This window comes from Haliotis rufescens, unplaced genomic scaffold (assembly GCF_023055435.1).
Source record: "Haliotis rufescens isolate VD_foot unplaced genomic scaffold, xgHalRufe1.0.p SCAF_19, whole genome shotgun sequence".
NCBI classification, from domain to species: domain Eukaryota; kingdom Metazoa; phylum Mollusca; class Gastropoda; order Lepetellida; family Haliotidae; genus Haliotis; species Haliotis rufescens.
Genome location: NW_025963879.1, coordinates 23,109,698 through 23,125,399, shown reverse-complemented (window position 1 = coordinate 23,125,399; position 15,702 = coordinate 23,109,698). Strand labels below are relative to the sequence as shown.

The 15,702-nt window shown below is 40.2% G+C and overlaps 1 protein-coding gene across 1 annotated transcript; it reads left to right on the top strand.

Annotated features, from left to right (window-relative positions):
* Nucleotides 1-6,378: 6,378 nt before the first annotated feature.
* Nucleotides 6,379-12,728, top strand: LOC124135332. The gene is made up of 3 exons (XM_046500608.2): nucleotides 6,379-6,765; nucleotides 8,880-9,645; nucleotides 11,986-12,728. The coding sequence occupies exons 1-3, from the start codon at nucleotides 6,504-6,506 to the stop codon at nucleotides 12,221-12,223; spliced, it is 1,266 nt and encodes a 421-aa protein (XP_046356564.2). The 5' UTR covers nucleotides 6,379-6,503; the 3' UTR covers nucleotides 12,224-12,728.
* The last annotated feature ends 2,974 nt before the right edge of the window (nucleotides 12,729-15,702 follow it).

The following is a 15,702-nucleotide window of genomic DNA, read 5'->3' as shown; positions in this document are numbered from 1 at the left end:
TTTAATACAACAAAAAGTAGAGGTTTTATTTTGAATAGTGTCAAAAGGCTCCAATAATAACGCATTTTAGTGGAAGGGACAGAAATCCACGTCGTGGTATCCACATTATGGCAACATGCCGACAGTATACAAGTTGACGGTCCCTTGGCTAAAAGGATCTTCTAGTTGTGAGTTCATTTCCGGAGTTCTAGCCGATTATGATTGGTTCGTGCCTTCGTGCTGGAAATGCACAACTAGCATTACTTTCAAGTTTTCCTGACATGAACCTAACGTTTTATAATCCACTAGACCTTATAGTCTATTACAATAATAACAGAGCAAGGCCCTTATAAAAGGCAAATCTGTATTAGTCATCATGCTACCTTAACTATCGGGCAGTTTGACAAGGACTTTTGGACTAGTGCCATTTTCTATCGCTGACATATTACTTGTGGCCAAGTTATGTAATGGTGCGTAATTCTTTGTGCAAAGGGCCGCGTCACTTAGTCGTAACCAGGATCCGCAGATCATGTTTCTCAATTCTTGACCAGCAGCACACTCCGCTGTATGCCAGATACACATCAATGATCATGAGCATCGATCTACACAATTGGGATACGATGACATGCATCAACCAAGTCAGCAAGCCTGACCAGCCGAACCCGTTAGTCGCCTCTTACGACAATCTTTTGTTGCTGAATACTAATTCTACCCCGGCTCTTCACGGGTACATACATGTCTTCGTCACCAGGCTAAGTATCTTTTTAAAATAAAGTGAGACTTTGTATGCTTGTTTGTTTAACGCCGCTCTGAGCAATATTCAAGCTACATGACTGCAGTCTGTAAATAATCAGTCAGGACCAGACAATCCAGTACATCATGACCATCGATCTAAGAAAATGGGATTTTGCCTTGCATCAACCAAATCAGCGAGCCTGACCACCCGATCTCGTTAGTCACCTCTTACGACAAGTAAGACCAATTCTACGGAGTATGAGAATTTGTTTGCAAAGGTACTTAGCAAACAAGAACAAGTCAAACACATATAATCTGCCGGGCAAAAGAAAGTGTACACTTGAAAATTGGAGTTGAACAAAACATTTACAAACTTATCAAAACGTTCCTAAAGTACTGTCGGAAATGCAAGAAAAAATATTTTTGCCCGTTAAAAAAGGATAACATTTTTCACAGACTGATCGGCTTTTAACTACCAATCGGCTTACCTGTGCATGGTTGGAAGTATTTCAGTCGCAAGAAGTCCTATCGACAAGTCTACAGGAGAAGAATTCGAACGAAACAATAAGTTCACGTTTATCCAATGATGGCAGTCTAAAAGGGACTATAGAAATATGCGCACTTGACTCCGTTTTAATGATAATAATGTAGTCGTCATAATATGAAAACATCTAATCCACACAAAATAAATCATATGGAGAAAATTCTTGATGTGCATCTTCTAAAACAACAAAATGACGCTGCGTTTGTTTTGTCAACACTGCTCCCATGATCCATGTTACTGTACACTTGCATAGCCATAGCCATGGTACACGACATGGAATCTGTATTAGGAAAGGTCTTGACACTTTTTAGAGAGATAGAGGGAAACCATTTATAAGTTTAGATAGCACGAATTACCGAACTGCCTAAACTATTGGGTTTTCAATTCATGCCATCAAGTCTACAGATTGATAAATAGAACAAAAGAGTTTAAGGGTGGTCTCAAAACGAAACTGGGACGTAAAATGATATAGTGTACAAGCTTTATGAGCAGAATGTACCCCCGACTTGTTGTAAAATCCGGGAGGAAATTAAAGATACAAATTAATGTTTCCCGGACTGCACTAAATATTGCCGATTTCGAAACACTGTGCGTGGCGATGACCTAGCAGTTTTCAGATGGAAATATTCCATCATGTCGATGATGTCACATAATCTCAGCACCATTCATCGCAGTCAGGGCTTACAGATCATTTACTTTGATGAATCATTCCACTGACTACATGTGGCTATCGGCAGATGGATCAAAATCACCCATGGTACCATCAGGTTAAGGTGATCGTGTCATTGTTGTGCACGCTTCAACCCGTGATCTGGGGCCTATTGATTGATTTTCATGAGGAAATTATAGGAGGTGATGTGTTCATAGACTGGTTGGAACATCAGCTATAGCCCATTTTAAACAACCTCAGTGTCATTGTCATGGATAACGCCAGTTAATACAACGTCCGGGAATAAGATACTGTCGCGCCAACCATGAGTAGTCATGCAGGAATATATGACATTGTGGACTTCAGACCATCAGAAACGAAAGTTCAACTCATGGTGAAAATTCGGCTGAATAAGAAACCAGTAAAGTACAAGACATATGTGCTGGCGGTACAACACAGTCACGTTGTCTTACGTACGGCAGTCAAACATTGTGAGCTCAACCCTGTTGTGCCTATCTTGGCTAACTGTAAAAGGTTCGTGGCAAGACATAGCACAACATTCAAATTCACTCATGTCAAAGGGGGGGTCAACGCAGTCTTTGCTAGATATCAGCCTTGTTGAAACAGTTATCAGTTGGGTGTTAGTATCGATTCATATTCTTCATCAGCGGAGATAGATGCTACCTCTAGAAATCATCTGTAGAACAACAAATACTTCTTGATTCCAAAAACGCAACCTTCCAATACTCATCCCGTTTCATAGCTTTTAACTATTCCATCATTTTTGCAAGCAAATGTAATGCAGTACATATCTTTAATTGTTATCTCATCAACGCACATGTCAATTAAGTACAACAGAAATATTTTGAGACCACCCCCAACTCGGTGACATTTGCACCTGTGAAAATGCACGGGCCGGTGTGAGGTCATCACCTCGGGACAGGCCAGTGTGAGGTAATTACCACAGGTTATAGGCCGTTTCATACATGCATGACAACAGTCGAATACTTTCTAAGTTTATCATCAGTTAACCTGTAAAAGTACATTTTAAGGATAATCTAGGATAGGTTAGATTAGGTAAATTTGCGTTGCTTTGATATATGCTATTTTCATAGCCCTATGACTCGTATTTATTAAATGAAGACAGAAAAACATTTTTCTAGCATTTCCGACAATACTTCAGGCTGAAAACAGTCTCCAAAACACTGCACACTTCATCTTCCCAAGGCAAGGGAGTTAACTGACTTTAAAAGTCCAGTGTCTCTTCTAAGCCTCTCCTATGGACCAATCAGATTCCACCTCTCGTAAAACTTGCATTTGCTTCAAACAGAATGGCGGCGCCCAGTCAAGACGATCTGATCGACAATCAAGATCTATATTGTAATAAAGAATCGCGAAGTGCATCAAATCACGTGAACACCTTGATTAAAAACTTGAAAAAGATTTGGAAAATATCTGTTGACAATGAGTTTGCAGTGCACATGCTGTGCAAATCCTGCAATCGACCGAACTCTGCATGACAGTTTACGAACCGGATTTCGATTTCGGTGCGCGATTTTGATTGAACTATGCATAGACTCGTTAGTCCAGCCAAAATGTAACTCCATAATACCAGCCTAGTTCGGCAAGGGTGGAAACTGGACTTTTAAAGTCAGTTAACTCTCTTGCCTCGGGAAGATGGTATCAAATACATCACCAACGAATATCGAATAACTGTTTCTTGTTTGTTCAAACATTGATGTGAACTTCACAATCAGACCTCGTATCAAATACTTGCTTGATAACGGTGTTAGAACCTACACCGAAACGTCACTCTAATTATAATAAAAAACTTGTTCATCCATATATATTATCCTTACTTCCATAATCAATAGTTGGTACAAGAACACTATGTTCCTCTACGGTCACAAGGACTGGGTCATCACATGATGCGAAGAAGCACAGGGCGCAAATGAAAGGGTCGTCAAAATTAATAGCTATTGTCATGGAATAGTTACAGTGTCATTAGGTAACAAGAGCAAAAGTGAGCGTGGCTCACTAATACCCCCGACCCGCCTAGTGTGTCAGTAGTTACAAATTAAATAGCTAGGATAGGTTAGGGTTTGAAAAATTCACAAAAAAATGGAACATTAATAAAAACATTTTTTTTCTTTTGACTGCACCCCTCCATATGACAAAGATTATATCTACTAAGTTTGAGATGAATCCACTGAATACTTTAAGGGAAATCGCGTGGACAAAGTTTTCGGACGGACGGACGGAACATTGGTATAACTATATATCCCCGACCTTTTAGGTCGGGGGTATAATAAATCTTGGTTTCTGTATTGCAGTAAACAAAAACAAATGTGTTTCTTTAACACCAAGACAGGATACGAGTCTAAATTACTAAGATGAAAATAGCTAGTAAGCGGCGGTTGCCCTTTTCCAGGATGTATGTTTAATCAAGAGAACCATATCTTCAACATATACATTAAATAGTGTGCTAGGGCCTTGTTCTGTGACATTTTACACAACACAAAGAGAAATCTTAACTTTTTTTAAATAACCTAGCGCTCCTTAATTGCCTATCACGATTCATGGTAAGTATCACGAAGGGGTTTATTTTCATATGGTCAGCTCAGTTTACTATAGATAGATACCACAGGCGCGGCGTCGTAGAAAGATAAGGAATGACTCGGCACAACACCAATGTCGCTATCATGTTATGGGGAAGATTTAACACACAACCCAAGCCCATCCTATCTCGATTATCCAGTGTATCAAATTTCGTTATACGCTGGTTAATCGAGGATGAACATGCTGATCTGTGCTTTTGGTCCGGTCACATACATGCTTTTAATTTTCTTAAGCCTATGAATTCTTTAACCCATGAAGAAATATTAATTTTCCTGATAGACAACCCCACGTCCCCAAACCGTCGTGGCAAAAGATTATAAGAGATGGCAAGTTACAGGAGGACAACAGTATCTCTTCCAACCTTCTGTGACCAGTGTCCCTTCCAGATCAGGGCTGTACACAGTTCAGAAACTATTGAAACATTTTATGTCAATAGTTTGCTGTATCATCACATCATCAGATCAATTTATTCCACAATCCAAATTCAAAAGCACATAAAGCCACATTGGAGTATGGGCTTATAGTAACCATATTGAAAGGCGGAGATAAATCTAAAATGTTTCCAGACGCTTGAAGAGGGGTGACACTTCTTCCAGTTATATTTAAACTGTTTGAACTTGTGCTCTCCAAAAGACTTCCACAGATCACAGATTCTGGCACCTTCCCATGCAACCAACAGTTCGGTTTCCAAAAGGAGTGTCATCAATGCACACGTCATTTCTGGTACAAGAAACAGCTTACGGTAACTCACAGCGTTCTCAAGTAGTTCATGTAGCCTTCCTTGATAGCTCTAAGGCTTTTGGGGGCGGTCGGGTAGCCTAGTGGTTAAAGCGTTCGCTCGTCACGCCGAAGACCCGGGTTCGATTCCCGACATGGATACAATGTGTGAAGGCCATTTCTGGTGTCCCCCGCCGTGATGTTGTTGGAATATTGCTAAAAGCGGCGTAAACCATACTCACTCACTCTAAGGATTTCGGCTCTGTCTACCAGCCAGGCCTCCTCTCGAAACTCTACTATATAGAAGTATCAAATCACTCTCTGGGCAATATTTGACCATATTTAGACGGATATGAGAAATTGCGTCCTAGCAAACAACGAGAAGTCACACTGGTTACAGCTTCACAGAGGTGTTCGACAAGGGAGCATTTTATCTGCGAACCTATACCTACTGTATATAGATGAGCTCTTGCGAAACGTAGTAAGAAGAAGGAATATGTTGTCCTCGACGTCAGCATGACAGCTCCAACCCAAGCTGACGACACTTTGATCTCTCCAGTTCCAGCACATCTTCAAGAAATGGTGTCCGTTTGTGAAACATTCAGTGGACTATGGACGTTTACAACTTCTCCTTCACAGAGCAAACCTTTGGCCCAGCAAATGCTGCTAACCTCATCAAGTTGTATACAGTGGTCAGGCTCGCTGACTTGGTTGATGCATGTCATCGATCCCAATTGCGTGAATCGATGCGCATGTGGTCAATCACTGGATTGTCTGGTCCAGACTCGATCATTTACAGACCGCAGTCATATAGCTGGAATATTGCTACTTCCGGCGTTAAACTACAAACCAAACCAAACCAACAGACTCTTATTGAGATCTGTAAGTGTACTGCAGTGATAAGTGGGTTATTACGTTTACAGTTCACAGGAATATTGGCGAGTGCGGTGTTAACAACAAATAAACACACACAACGAAGACTCCCAGCTAGTACTGTGCTGCTATTTTTGTAACATAAAACACCCATCTTATAAATTGTAAAACATGCCACCTCGATTTCTGAACATTCTCTCACACAGAGCCACGTGTGTTTGTTATTGTTCGCTTACGCATGCTCAGTCGAACCATACACAATGCGCATGTCTATAGAGGTTAGCAGGTCACATCAGTAGCAGTACACCACGTTATCGTCCGCTTTAATGACACAGCAGTATAAGACTGACAAACTGGAAGTGGTTTTCGGAAGAACGGAACGTCGCCATGATTACTAATAGAAGTACCGTTGTGTTGAAACAATCCAACTCGCTGTCACTTCGTTTTCTTTCGACAACAGTCGCTGCCAAGACTCGCACGCATGCAGAGGGGGCGCCAGCCTCGAGCGATGACAGAATGCAAAAGTCTCACTTTTTAATCGAGGGATTTCAGGGAAGCGCAAAATCGGTTTCTCTAAACAGAGCAAAGTTGCTGCTATCCACTGCATTGACACATTCACAAGAAGGTCCGGGGATACAAGGTATTCCAGGTACGTTTGTAAACCGCAAATGCTTACTTCATTTTTTTCAGTATCACGTGCGTACTCGTATGTGATCATGCACTGACCCTGTGCCAGGTTGGTACATTTAGGCGAGTTCTCGTTTACGACCTTGGCTTGTGCACAACACTAAATAATAATAGACGTAACATTTTACTAGTTGTCTGAGTACTAGCTCTCGAACTATTCAACGATATATCTACTGTTGTTGCTTAATTATGGTAAGTAATACTAAGTATTGTTCATATAGTGAGTGAGTGAGTACGGTTTTACGCCGCTTTTAGCAATATTCCAGCAATATCACGGCTGGCGACACCAGAAATGGGGTTCATATACGACATCCATGCAGTTAAGAGGAAAATAATCAGTGTCACTGTCAGTGATTATTGTAATTGTACTGTGTATCATTGAGTATGTGAGCAAGTGTTGTTAAATGAGACAGTCAGCAATATCACAGCTGTATCATAAAAGCCTGGAGCCAGTGGGGTAACCTAGTGGTTAAAGTGTTCACTCGACACACAGAAGACCTGGGTTTAATTCCCTACATGGGCATGTGTGAAGCCCATTTCTGGGGTACCCTGTCATGACATTACTGGAATATTTCTAAAAGTGGTATAAAACCCCACTCACAGCAACCTGAAAAAATCCGATGTCTAAGCCAGACAAACCAGTGATTGATATAATGAGCAATGTCCCATTATGATGAGACATAACTATGATGAGATGCAGTAACATTATCACCCTGTTAACTGACCAGGATTTAATTTCTGAAGACCAAATTGCCTTTGGAGTATAGAATTAATATATAGCCTATCTATGTATGAACAGTAATAGTTAGTATGTAGCATGTTCAGATGCTGTATCAGCAATTAATGTTCTGTGGATGAATTGAGGATTGTTATCATCAATGGGACAGATGTTGCTGCTTCAGTTGTACAAACCTGAAAGTGATGGAAACACCTTTTGAGCATTTGAGTCAGTCCATTTGTTGGTATATTACATGGAATAATATTACCATGATAGCTCTTTTAATAAACTTGATTAAATGTTATAGTGAGATTGAAATTGTTGAGAAAATTAGATTAGATTACAGCAGTGGTTGACGGTGAACCTAAAACAGATTTGTTTCTGATATATTAAAAACATATGGTGAGAGAGTGCTAATTAACAAATTCTTCAGGAATACATCCTGGAGCTGAGTTAATCTGTAAGAACTGTTTATGCTCAAAACTTCTTAGTCCACCATGCATAGTCGCCAATCAAGATACCCACTTTACATGCTTTAGTCACTGGACATCATTGTATCCATCTGATCATCTTTGTCTTTTACACCTTAGGTGACAATTTTATTTCTTGGTTTACGGATTTCAAACTCATTTCAAAAGTGAGGTAGGCCAATTTAAAAAAAAAAGGCCTCAGAGATTTTCTTTACTTGAATTTTGTCCTAAAAAGTTAGGTAGATATAAAAAAAATATTCTGGAGTAACAAAATTAAAACAACTCAATTTTTCAAGAACATTTTATCATATCCCTAGCACTCAGCTTGTGCACATATGGCCATATTACAATATTCATGTCATGGGTGGAAATGCATGAAAGACGCTGCTATTTAGGCAGCATGGGCGACGTTTAACTCTTTTAAAACCAGCTACCAGAAGATTACTGCGATCGCACGGAAAGATGGAAATAATAACTTAGATATCAGTTTGGCAACTTTTATATATATTTTTGTTGATTTTTATTACTTTGTATAATCTATTTAGACTTGAAACATCTTTATTTTGCTGTTTGACATGTTCAATGAGGACCTGTTGTCGAAGTGTGTCCAAGAATTTTATTTTCAATAACATTGCAGGAAATAGTGAATCATTTTTTAATCTATTGATAAAAAATTATAAAATCAAATGGAATACATATTTCAGACATTGTGAAATGGGATAGATTTAATAAATGAATACTATAATATAAAAACAGGGTATTTTTCATTTTTATATTTTTTTAACATTTGGACTTTGAAAGAACAGTGCATCCGTAAACCAAGAGTCACCTTAAATGACTACTTGAGACTACTCATGCAGTCATGTTTCGTAATTTTTACTTCTGTAGGTCATGGCAAAGACCCTCGTCAGGCATTATACCGGAGATTTCACACTGGTGAGCAGCGTCCATTGGTCCAAAAGACAGAGACTGGTGCAGTACACGTGGACAATGAGGCCAGTCCACAGGGTGTTCAGGGCGATGACTGCGTACACTTCAGGCTATGGAGGGAGAGTTGTCAGCGATACGGCCTGGATAACTGTGACCAACAGCTGCAGGGGATCCAGAGTGGGCGGAAAACACTGGGCCAGGTCCTGGCAGAACAGGACGAACTTATTCACAGCATCTCTCAGAAGTATCGTCAGCAGGCTATTGCCCGACACCAGGAAGAGGCTGCGGAGAGCTGCAGTGTTCAAGGACTGCAAGGGGACTTGAGCACCTTCCCAACGGTTGACACACCTTGCCCACAGGGGGTGCAAGGGGAGGATTGTGTCAGGTTCAAACTCTGGCTGGAGAACTGCCACCGCTTTGGGTTTAATGAGTGCATGGACCAACTTGAGAGTCTCAGCAAAGGGAGAAAGTCGCTGGGTCAGGTGTTTGCTGAGCAGGATCAGTTGATTCGAAGTGTTGTCACGCAGCACCAACAGCGGCGGGGGTACTCCACTTCAGCCTCTGACCCCAAGTCTGACCCCCAGGTTGGTCAAACTGAAACCCCTAAACTTACTCAGGCAGAGCGGCTTAAGAAAACCTTTAAAGAATATGGAGCGACAGTGATAGTATTTCATACTGGCCTGTCCCTGATGTCTCTTGGTGGCTTTTACCTTGCAGTGTCCAGGTAGTGCAGTTCTTGTGATGGCCATTGATTCCTTGCTTAATATATTCATATGGGAGCTCATTGATTCCTTGCGTAATATATTCATGTGGGAGCTCATTGATTCATTACATAACACGTTTATCCGGGGATCATTGATCCATTTCATAATATATTCATGTGGGAGATCATTGATTCATTGCATAATACGTTCATCCGGGGATCATTGAGCCATTTCATAATATATTCATGTGGAAGCTCATTGATTCATTGCATAACACGTTCATCCGGGGATCATTGATTCATTGCATAATATATTAATGTGGGAGATCATTGATTCATTGCATAATACGTTTATCCAGGGATCATTGATTCATTTCATAATGTGTTCATGTAGGAGCTCTTTGATTCATTTCAGAAAATGTTCATGAGGAGAAATCATTGATTCTTTACAGAATTATATGTTATTTTTTTTTTTTGCTTGGGGGGGGTCGTCATTGATTCATTGCTTGATATGCTTGTGTGTAGAATCATTGATTTATTTCATAATATGTTCGTGGGGGGGGGGGATTGATTAGGGGATGGGGGGTGGCAGGGGGTTTAGTTTAGTTTCCTTACAGTGTTGCCTTGTCCCTGCTTCGTACCCAAGTGTTCAGCTCTACTCCAGGGTGAGACCTAAGGACAGCTTTCTCCTTATACTACTACAACTGTCACTACTGTACTCAGCCCCACATTAAATGTGTAGTCTGTAAATAGCCCTGTGCTTATCGGAACACATCTTTTTCATGCTGGCCATGTGTAATCAGTGCTAGGCATTCAGATTTTGCTACAGGCTTTCCTCCCACATTAAGGTGACATGCCATGTTATAACTGGAAAACTGTTCAAAGTGGCGTTAAACCCAACTCACTCATTCATTTGTGGTTGATATGTAATATGCCTTATTATGGTTTTCAATTGGAAGGTGGTACAAAGAAAATTGTTTTATGGTTTGGATTATTACACAGTGTTTGAAGGAATTGTCTTAAGTTATTGGCATACTGAAAATCATGAAATTAATGGGTCGCCTAATAATGTGAGTGTCGACCCCAGGCCTAAAATGTGGCATGAAATTATTGCAAATAGCCCTACCTTGAACTATGAATATACATCAGCAACCACCAAGACTCTAGATTTACAATTCCACAATGTTGTTTAATGGCAGTGTGATTGAAAAATGTCATTTGTTGACTTCAAAAACGTTGGCTGCTTGACATGAACTCAAAAGGCAGGATATTCCACTAACTCCTGTTAAAATGAGATACTGGTAGGTCGAGTCACTAATATTGTACAGGTACCAAGTGCTGTGACATGATTTAGCACCATTCTTTGAATGTAAATGAGAGTGTTGTGTATTCACCCCGACTGCTTTTGCTTTACCCGACATTTTCACTGTGTAAGTGAGCAATGTTTTTATCTGACATTTTACCAAAGATGCCATCATGCAGGGATGCCGACTGCATAACTACTTGATCAACTTGTGTAAATTAACTGACCACACTTGACACGGAACTGGTGAGAAGCACTCTAAAGCTAGCACTCAATTGTGTTGTTTATTGTTGGATGACGATGTCATCCAGCGTCAGTTTACCGTTTCCGGAGCTGGACCCCTAATCCGTTGGATATTTCGTGCAGAAACTTGCTATACAGATCAGTCAAGGGGTGAACTGGTGCATTTTGATAATTTGGGGTATTGAAAAACACTGAACAGTAATATTTGTTTCTTCACTGAACTGAAGGTATCCAATGGCAATGAACCAAAAGTGGGGTGTAAGTAGCTAAGGTCTATTTCTGAATTGCACCAAACCTGGGGGATATGATTTCCTGATGACTCTTGTTGTATATGTCATTGCTTACGGTCATGTACAGTGAACCTGTCATGACAATGTACTCCAGTATACAAAGATAAAAATGTATCACTACATTAATGCTAGCAAGGGACATTCACTGTTATTTCATGCTCACAGTACTTCTATGATTAACAGTATATAAGTATAACAATTCAAGATTTAATGAATCTTATGTTTGTGTATTTATTAAGTAAAGGGTGGTGTGGTAGCCATGTGATTCAAGCGTTAGAACATCATGCTTAAAGACCCAGGTTTTAAACTCCCCACATGGGTACAATGTGTGAAGACCTTTCTGACACCATCATATGAGATGGTGAACACCAGAGATATTGATGGTTTGATGTGGTAAATCACATGATCCTTGAGCTGATATGATGTGAAGATCTTGCATTTTATCTCTCGTTATAGATAAAGTCCTCATTGTTATGACAATATTGTGGTGAAATTGATGATTAATTTTTCCCTTTGTCTTTTCAGTGGAATTGACATGGTGGCATTTATGGACAAGATCGGGATTGGGAAGACCTTGGTAGGGTCGGAGGCTGTAGTAGCCGGGGCAGGAACCTTTGTGGTGGCATATGCAGTTCACAAGGTGTTTGCTCCTGCTCGAATTGGCATCACCGTCTCCGTAACACCCTTCCTCGTCAGATATCTGAGGAAAATTGGCATCCTGAAACCCCCAAAGCCTAAGAACATTGAACATGTTGAAAAATAGATTTGGACTCAACACATGACAAACTCAGTACAACCAACAGGATGATTTGAAGAAATTCTTGAGTCAGCAATGATGGGATCAAGATGACTGATGCAGTACGGGAGACCTGGGGCCAGACTTCTTGGTGTGGTACACACATCCCTCATTATGTGCCTCTCACTTTTTGATAGGGATGTTGCCCAAACATCTAAGGTGCCGCTGTATCGCTGTGCAGAGTTGCGTTCCTTTGTCATGGCAGAATCTGATGATTATGGATTGAGATCCCAGATTTGCCCTGATTATGATTCTTGGTGTGTCAGCTCTGTACCTGGGCTTCACCAAGGTTGTAAACATCTAAGACTTCCATCATTTTGGACTCTCCTACCATATTTAAGTTGCAACACCGATATATGACCTAAATACTGTCTCACTCACTCACTCACTGACTCCTATAATTCCAAGATGTATCGGTCTTATTACTTATTTCAATTGAACAATGTGGCCAATAAAAGCTTTATTTCGGTCATGTCATGTCTTGTGATCAGAGGCAGCACAACTGGCTGTGCAGAGTTGTGTCCCTTGAATGCAAGGAAATGCTGATGGTGGGTACAAAATGGTGATGTTCACCGTTTGGTGTAAGTGATGTCAAGTCATTCAAACTAAAAACAAGATCTTTTAGGTCTTCTGCTGACGCTAAACAAAGATCTGAGAACATCCGACTATGGGTCACGTCAGAGCGACCTTTTGCGAACTTTGACCGACCACTGAAACGACTAACAAGAAGTCGACATCAGCCAATTAGAAAGCAGCTTTCTATAGCTTTACTACGCTTGAAAATATGTTGACACAGTTCTCGATTAAAATTTTGAAAACTGAACAAACGAATATTCTGGAATGTCTAATATATGGTTTCGATTGTATGGCAGTGCTTCCCACGTACTGTACAGGGTTTAACAAGGCCACTAGTCCCTTTGGCCGAGACAAGTGAAAATCTAGAGGGACTACTTTTCTCCAGAAATCTAGATAGTTTACATTGACCACTGGTCTGGAATGAGCCGTGGACTACCGGTAGTTGGATATGAAAAATGGTGTCTATCTCTGTATGATGTTGATAGTGTTAAGCTCAAATGGCCCCTTCATTCAACACTGTGACAATGCCTTCCATCCCACATTTCTAATACTAGAAATAGTATATTTGCTGGGTATTTTTTGTTGTTGTGAGTGCTTCAATAAATATGTCCATACATTTATGATAATTTGAACTTCTATTAGTTGTGGACAGAACAGTCACTCTGATATGCTTTATGATGGGAAGTGTTATCTCTGAAGTGCGACAGTTTTTGGTACATGTTGCAATCAGTTAACAAATGCAAACTAGTTTGAGCTTTTCTCAAGGTGGGGGGGATGTGTTGACAAGTGAAAATAGCTATAACTGCTGACACTACAGATGGTTTGTGAACTGTCCCAAGTACCCTCTTGTCTGAACTCGAGTGACAGAATAGGATTAGTTTACTATACTCTGTTGATAATTCATGTGCTTCAAGAAATATGGCATTCAGGTTGGCTGAAGAAAAGGTTTATCCATAGTGTTCATATACCTTCATACAAAGTCATTAATTTCATGGCGGTGGGGTAGCCCAGTGGTTAAAGCGTTCGCTTGTCATGCTGAAGGCCCAGATTCGATTCCCCACATGGGTACAATGTGTGAAGCCCATTTCTGGTGTCCCCCACCGTGATATTGCTGCAATATTGCTAAAAAGCGGCGTAAAACCATACTCACTCACTCTCATTAATTTCATTAACCCTATATCATTGTTGATGTACCGTAATACAGACATTGTTGATATGTCTAGTAATGTCACTGTAGGTGGTCACTTCATAATCTGTATCATGTCGACACTTAGCTTCTCAAGCAGGTCTTCAGTTTTGAAGACATTACTTTAAACAGCTAATCCTTAAGTCATGTAAGTGTTGATAATAAACTGAAAAAGTGTGACATATCGCTTGAAAGAAATGTCAGATATTTCCTTGGTGATCCTGCTCTCTCTTTCTCTCACTGTCTGTCATCATATCTACAAGTTTACTTTATGCTGTACAAAGCTTCCTGTTTCAAGTCTCATAGTGTTCAAATGTAGTTATTATTGTACGTTTCAATGGTGAATAGATCTGATTTGCTTACTGTATTTTCTTGAGTATGGTGCGCACTTTTTTTCCAAAAAAGCACAGCTATGTAGAAGGGGGTACACATTATTCGCACAATAATGAGTTTTGATGTTTTTTTCCCCCAGCGGAAAGACATTACCGTGAGCACGTAACACCAGAAATACCATGTCAACAAATCCATACTGAAGTACGCAAATTAATCATGTAATTACACAGTCTGGCTATAAGAAGTGTTCATATCACGAGGCAACACACTAAGCAAATCCATAAAGCTATCTCGCTTACTGACTGGCCCAAGCAAAGAGGCTGTTTTTCTTCTGTACATAAAGCTATGACATTGTTATGAGATTGTTGATTACAAATATTGAAGTACCAGATAATGCCTTTTTTAGCGAAGAGGCATTATTAGACGTGTACTTGAGTGTTTTCATGTTATGACATATATATTCTATGTTATATAATTTATTAATAAATATATTAAAACGCGTTGTATTATGCTTGTCATTACTGTAAGGGTTGATGCCACAGTGGGGTAACCTAATGGTTAAAGTATTTGTTCTTCACATTGTAGTCTCCAACATGGGTACAATGTGTGAAGACCAGGGCCCTGCTCCACAAATCGATTGTAGCGTTAAGACAATCGTATCTCCCATACTTAGACTTACGATAGTCGTAGGGCTACGATCGCTTTGTGGAATGGGGTCCTGGCATGGTGTCTTTTGCTGTGATTGATCAATTGATTGTTTGTTTAAAGCTGCACTCAGCAATATTCCAGCTATATGATGGCAGTATGTAAATAATCAAGTCTGCACCTCCACGAACAATAATCTATGCAGTTGGGATACGATGACATGCATCAACCAAGTCAGCGAGTCTGACCACCCGACACCATTCGCTGCCAAGCATGGGATGCTGAAGACCAACTCTAACCCAGATCTTCATGAGTGCAGTGATGTTGCTGGAATATTATGTAAAAACATATCCATACACTACCCCAACCCTATCTGTCTACATGGTTTGTAAACAGTTCACACATGTTGGCAGATGTTTACAACTGAAATGAAGAAATAATTCCAGAGATGTCCACCAGGTTCATATTGCATTTCTTATTGAGCATCGACCAGCTGATGCGAGACATTAAAATGTTAGAATTGATACTAATGTTCCAAACAAAGGAGGTCTGGGCATTGTAAAACGTTACCGGTAACTTGTGGTAAATCTTGTTTCTCAGTGGTGTGGCCTTGAGGTTGAAGTGCTGACATGTCATTGTAAAGGCCCGGGTTCAATTCCCCACATGGGTACTATTTTTTAAGACCATTTCTGGCGCCCGTCCCAAG

What these genes read in the sequence shown, in the direction of transcription:
- LOC124135332 (XM_046500608.2), top strand. Translation starts at nt 6,504, where the DNA reads ATGATTACTAATAGAAGTACCGTTGTGTTGAAACAATCCAACTCGCTG. An exon ending in GGGGATACAAGGTATTCCAG is followed by an intron (nt 6,766 to 8,879) that starts GTACGTTTGTAA and finishes TTACTTCTGTAG; the next exon opens with GTCATGGCAAAGACCCTCGT. An exon ending in TTTTACCTTGCAGTGTCCAG is followed by an intron (nt 9,646 to 11,985) that starts GTAGTGCAGTTC and finishes TTGTCTTTTCAG; the next exon opens with TGGAATTGACATGGTGGCAT.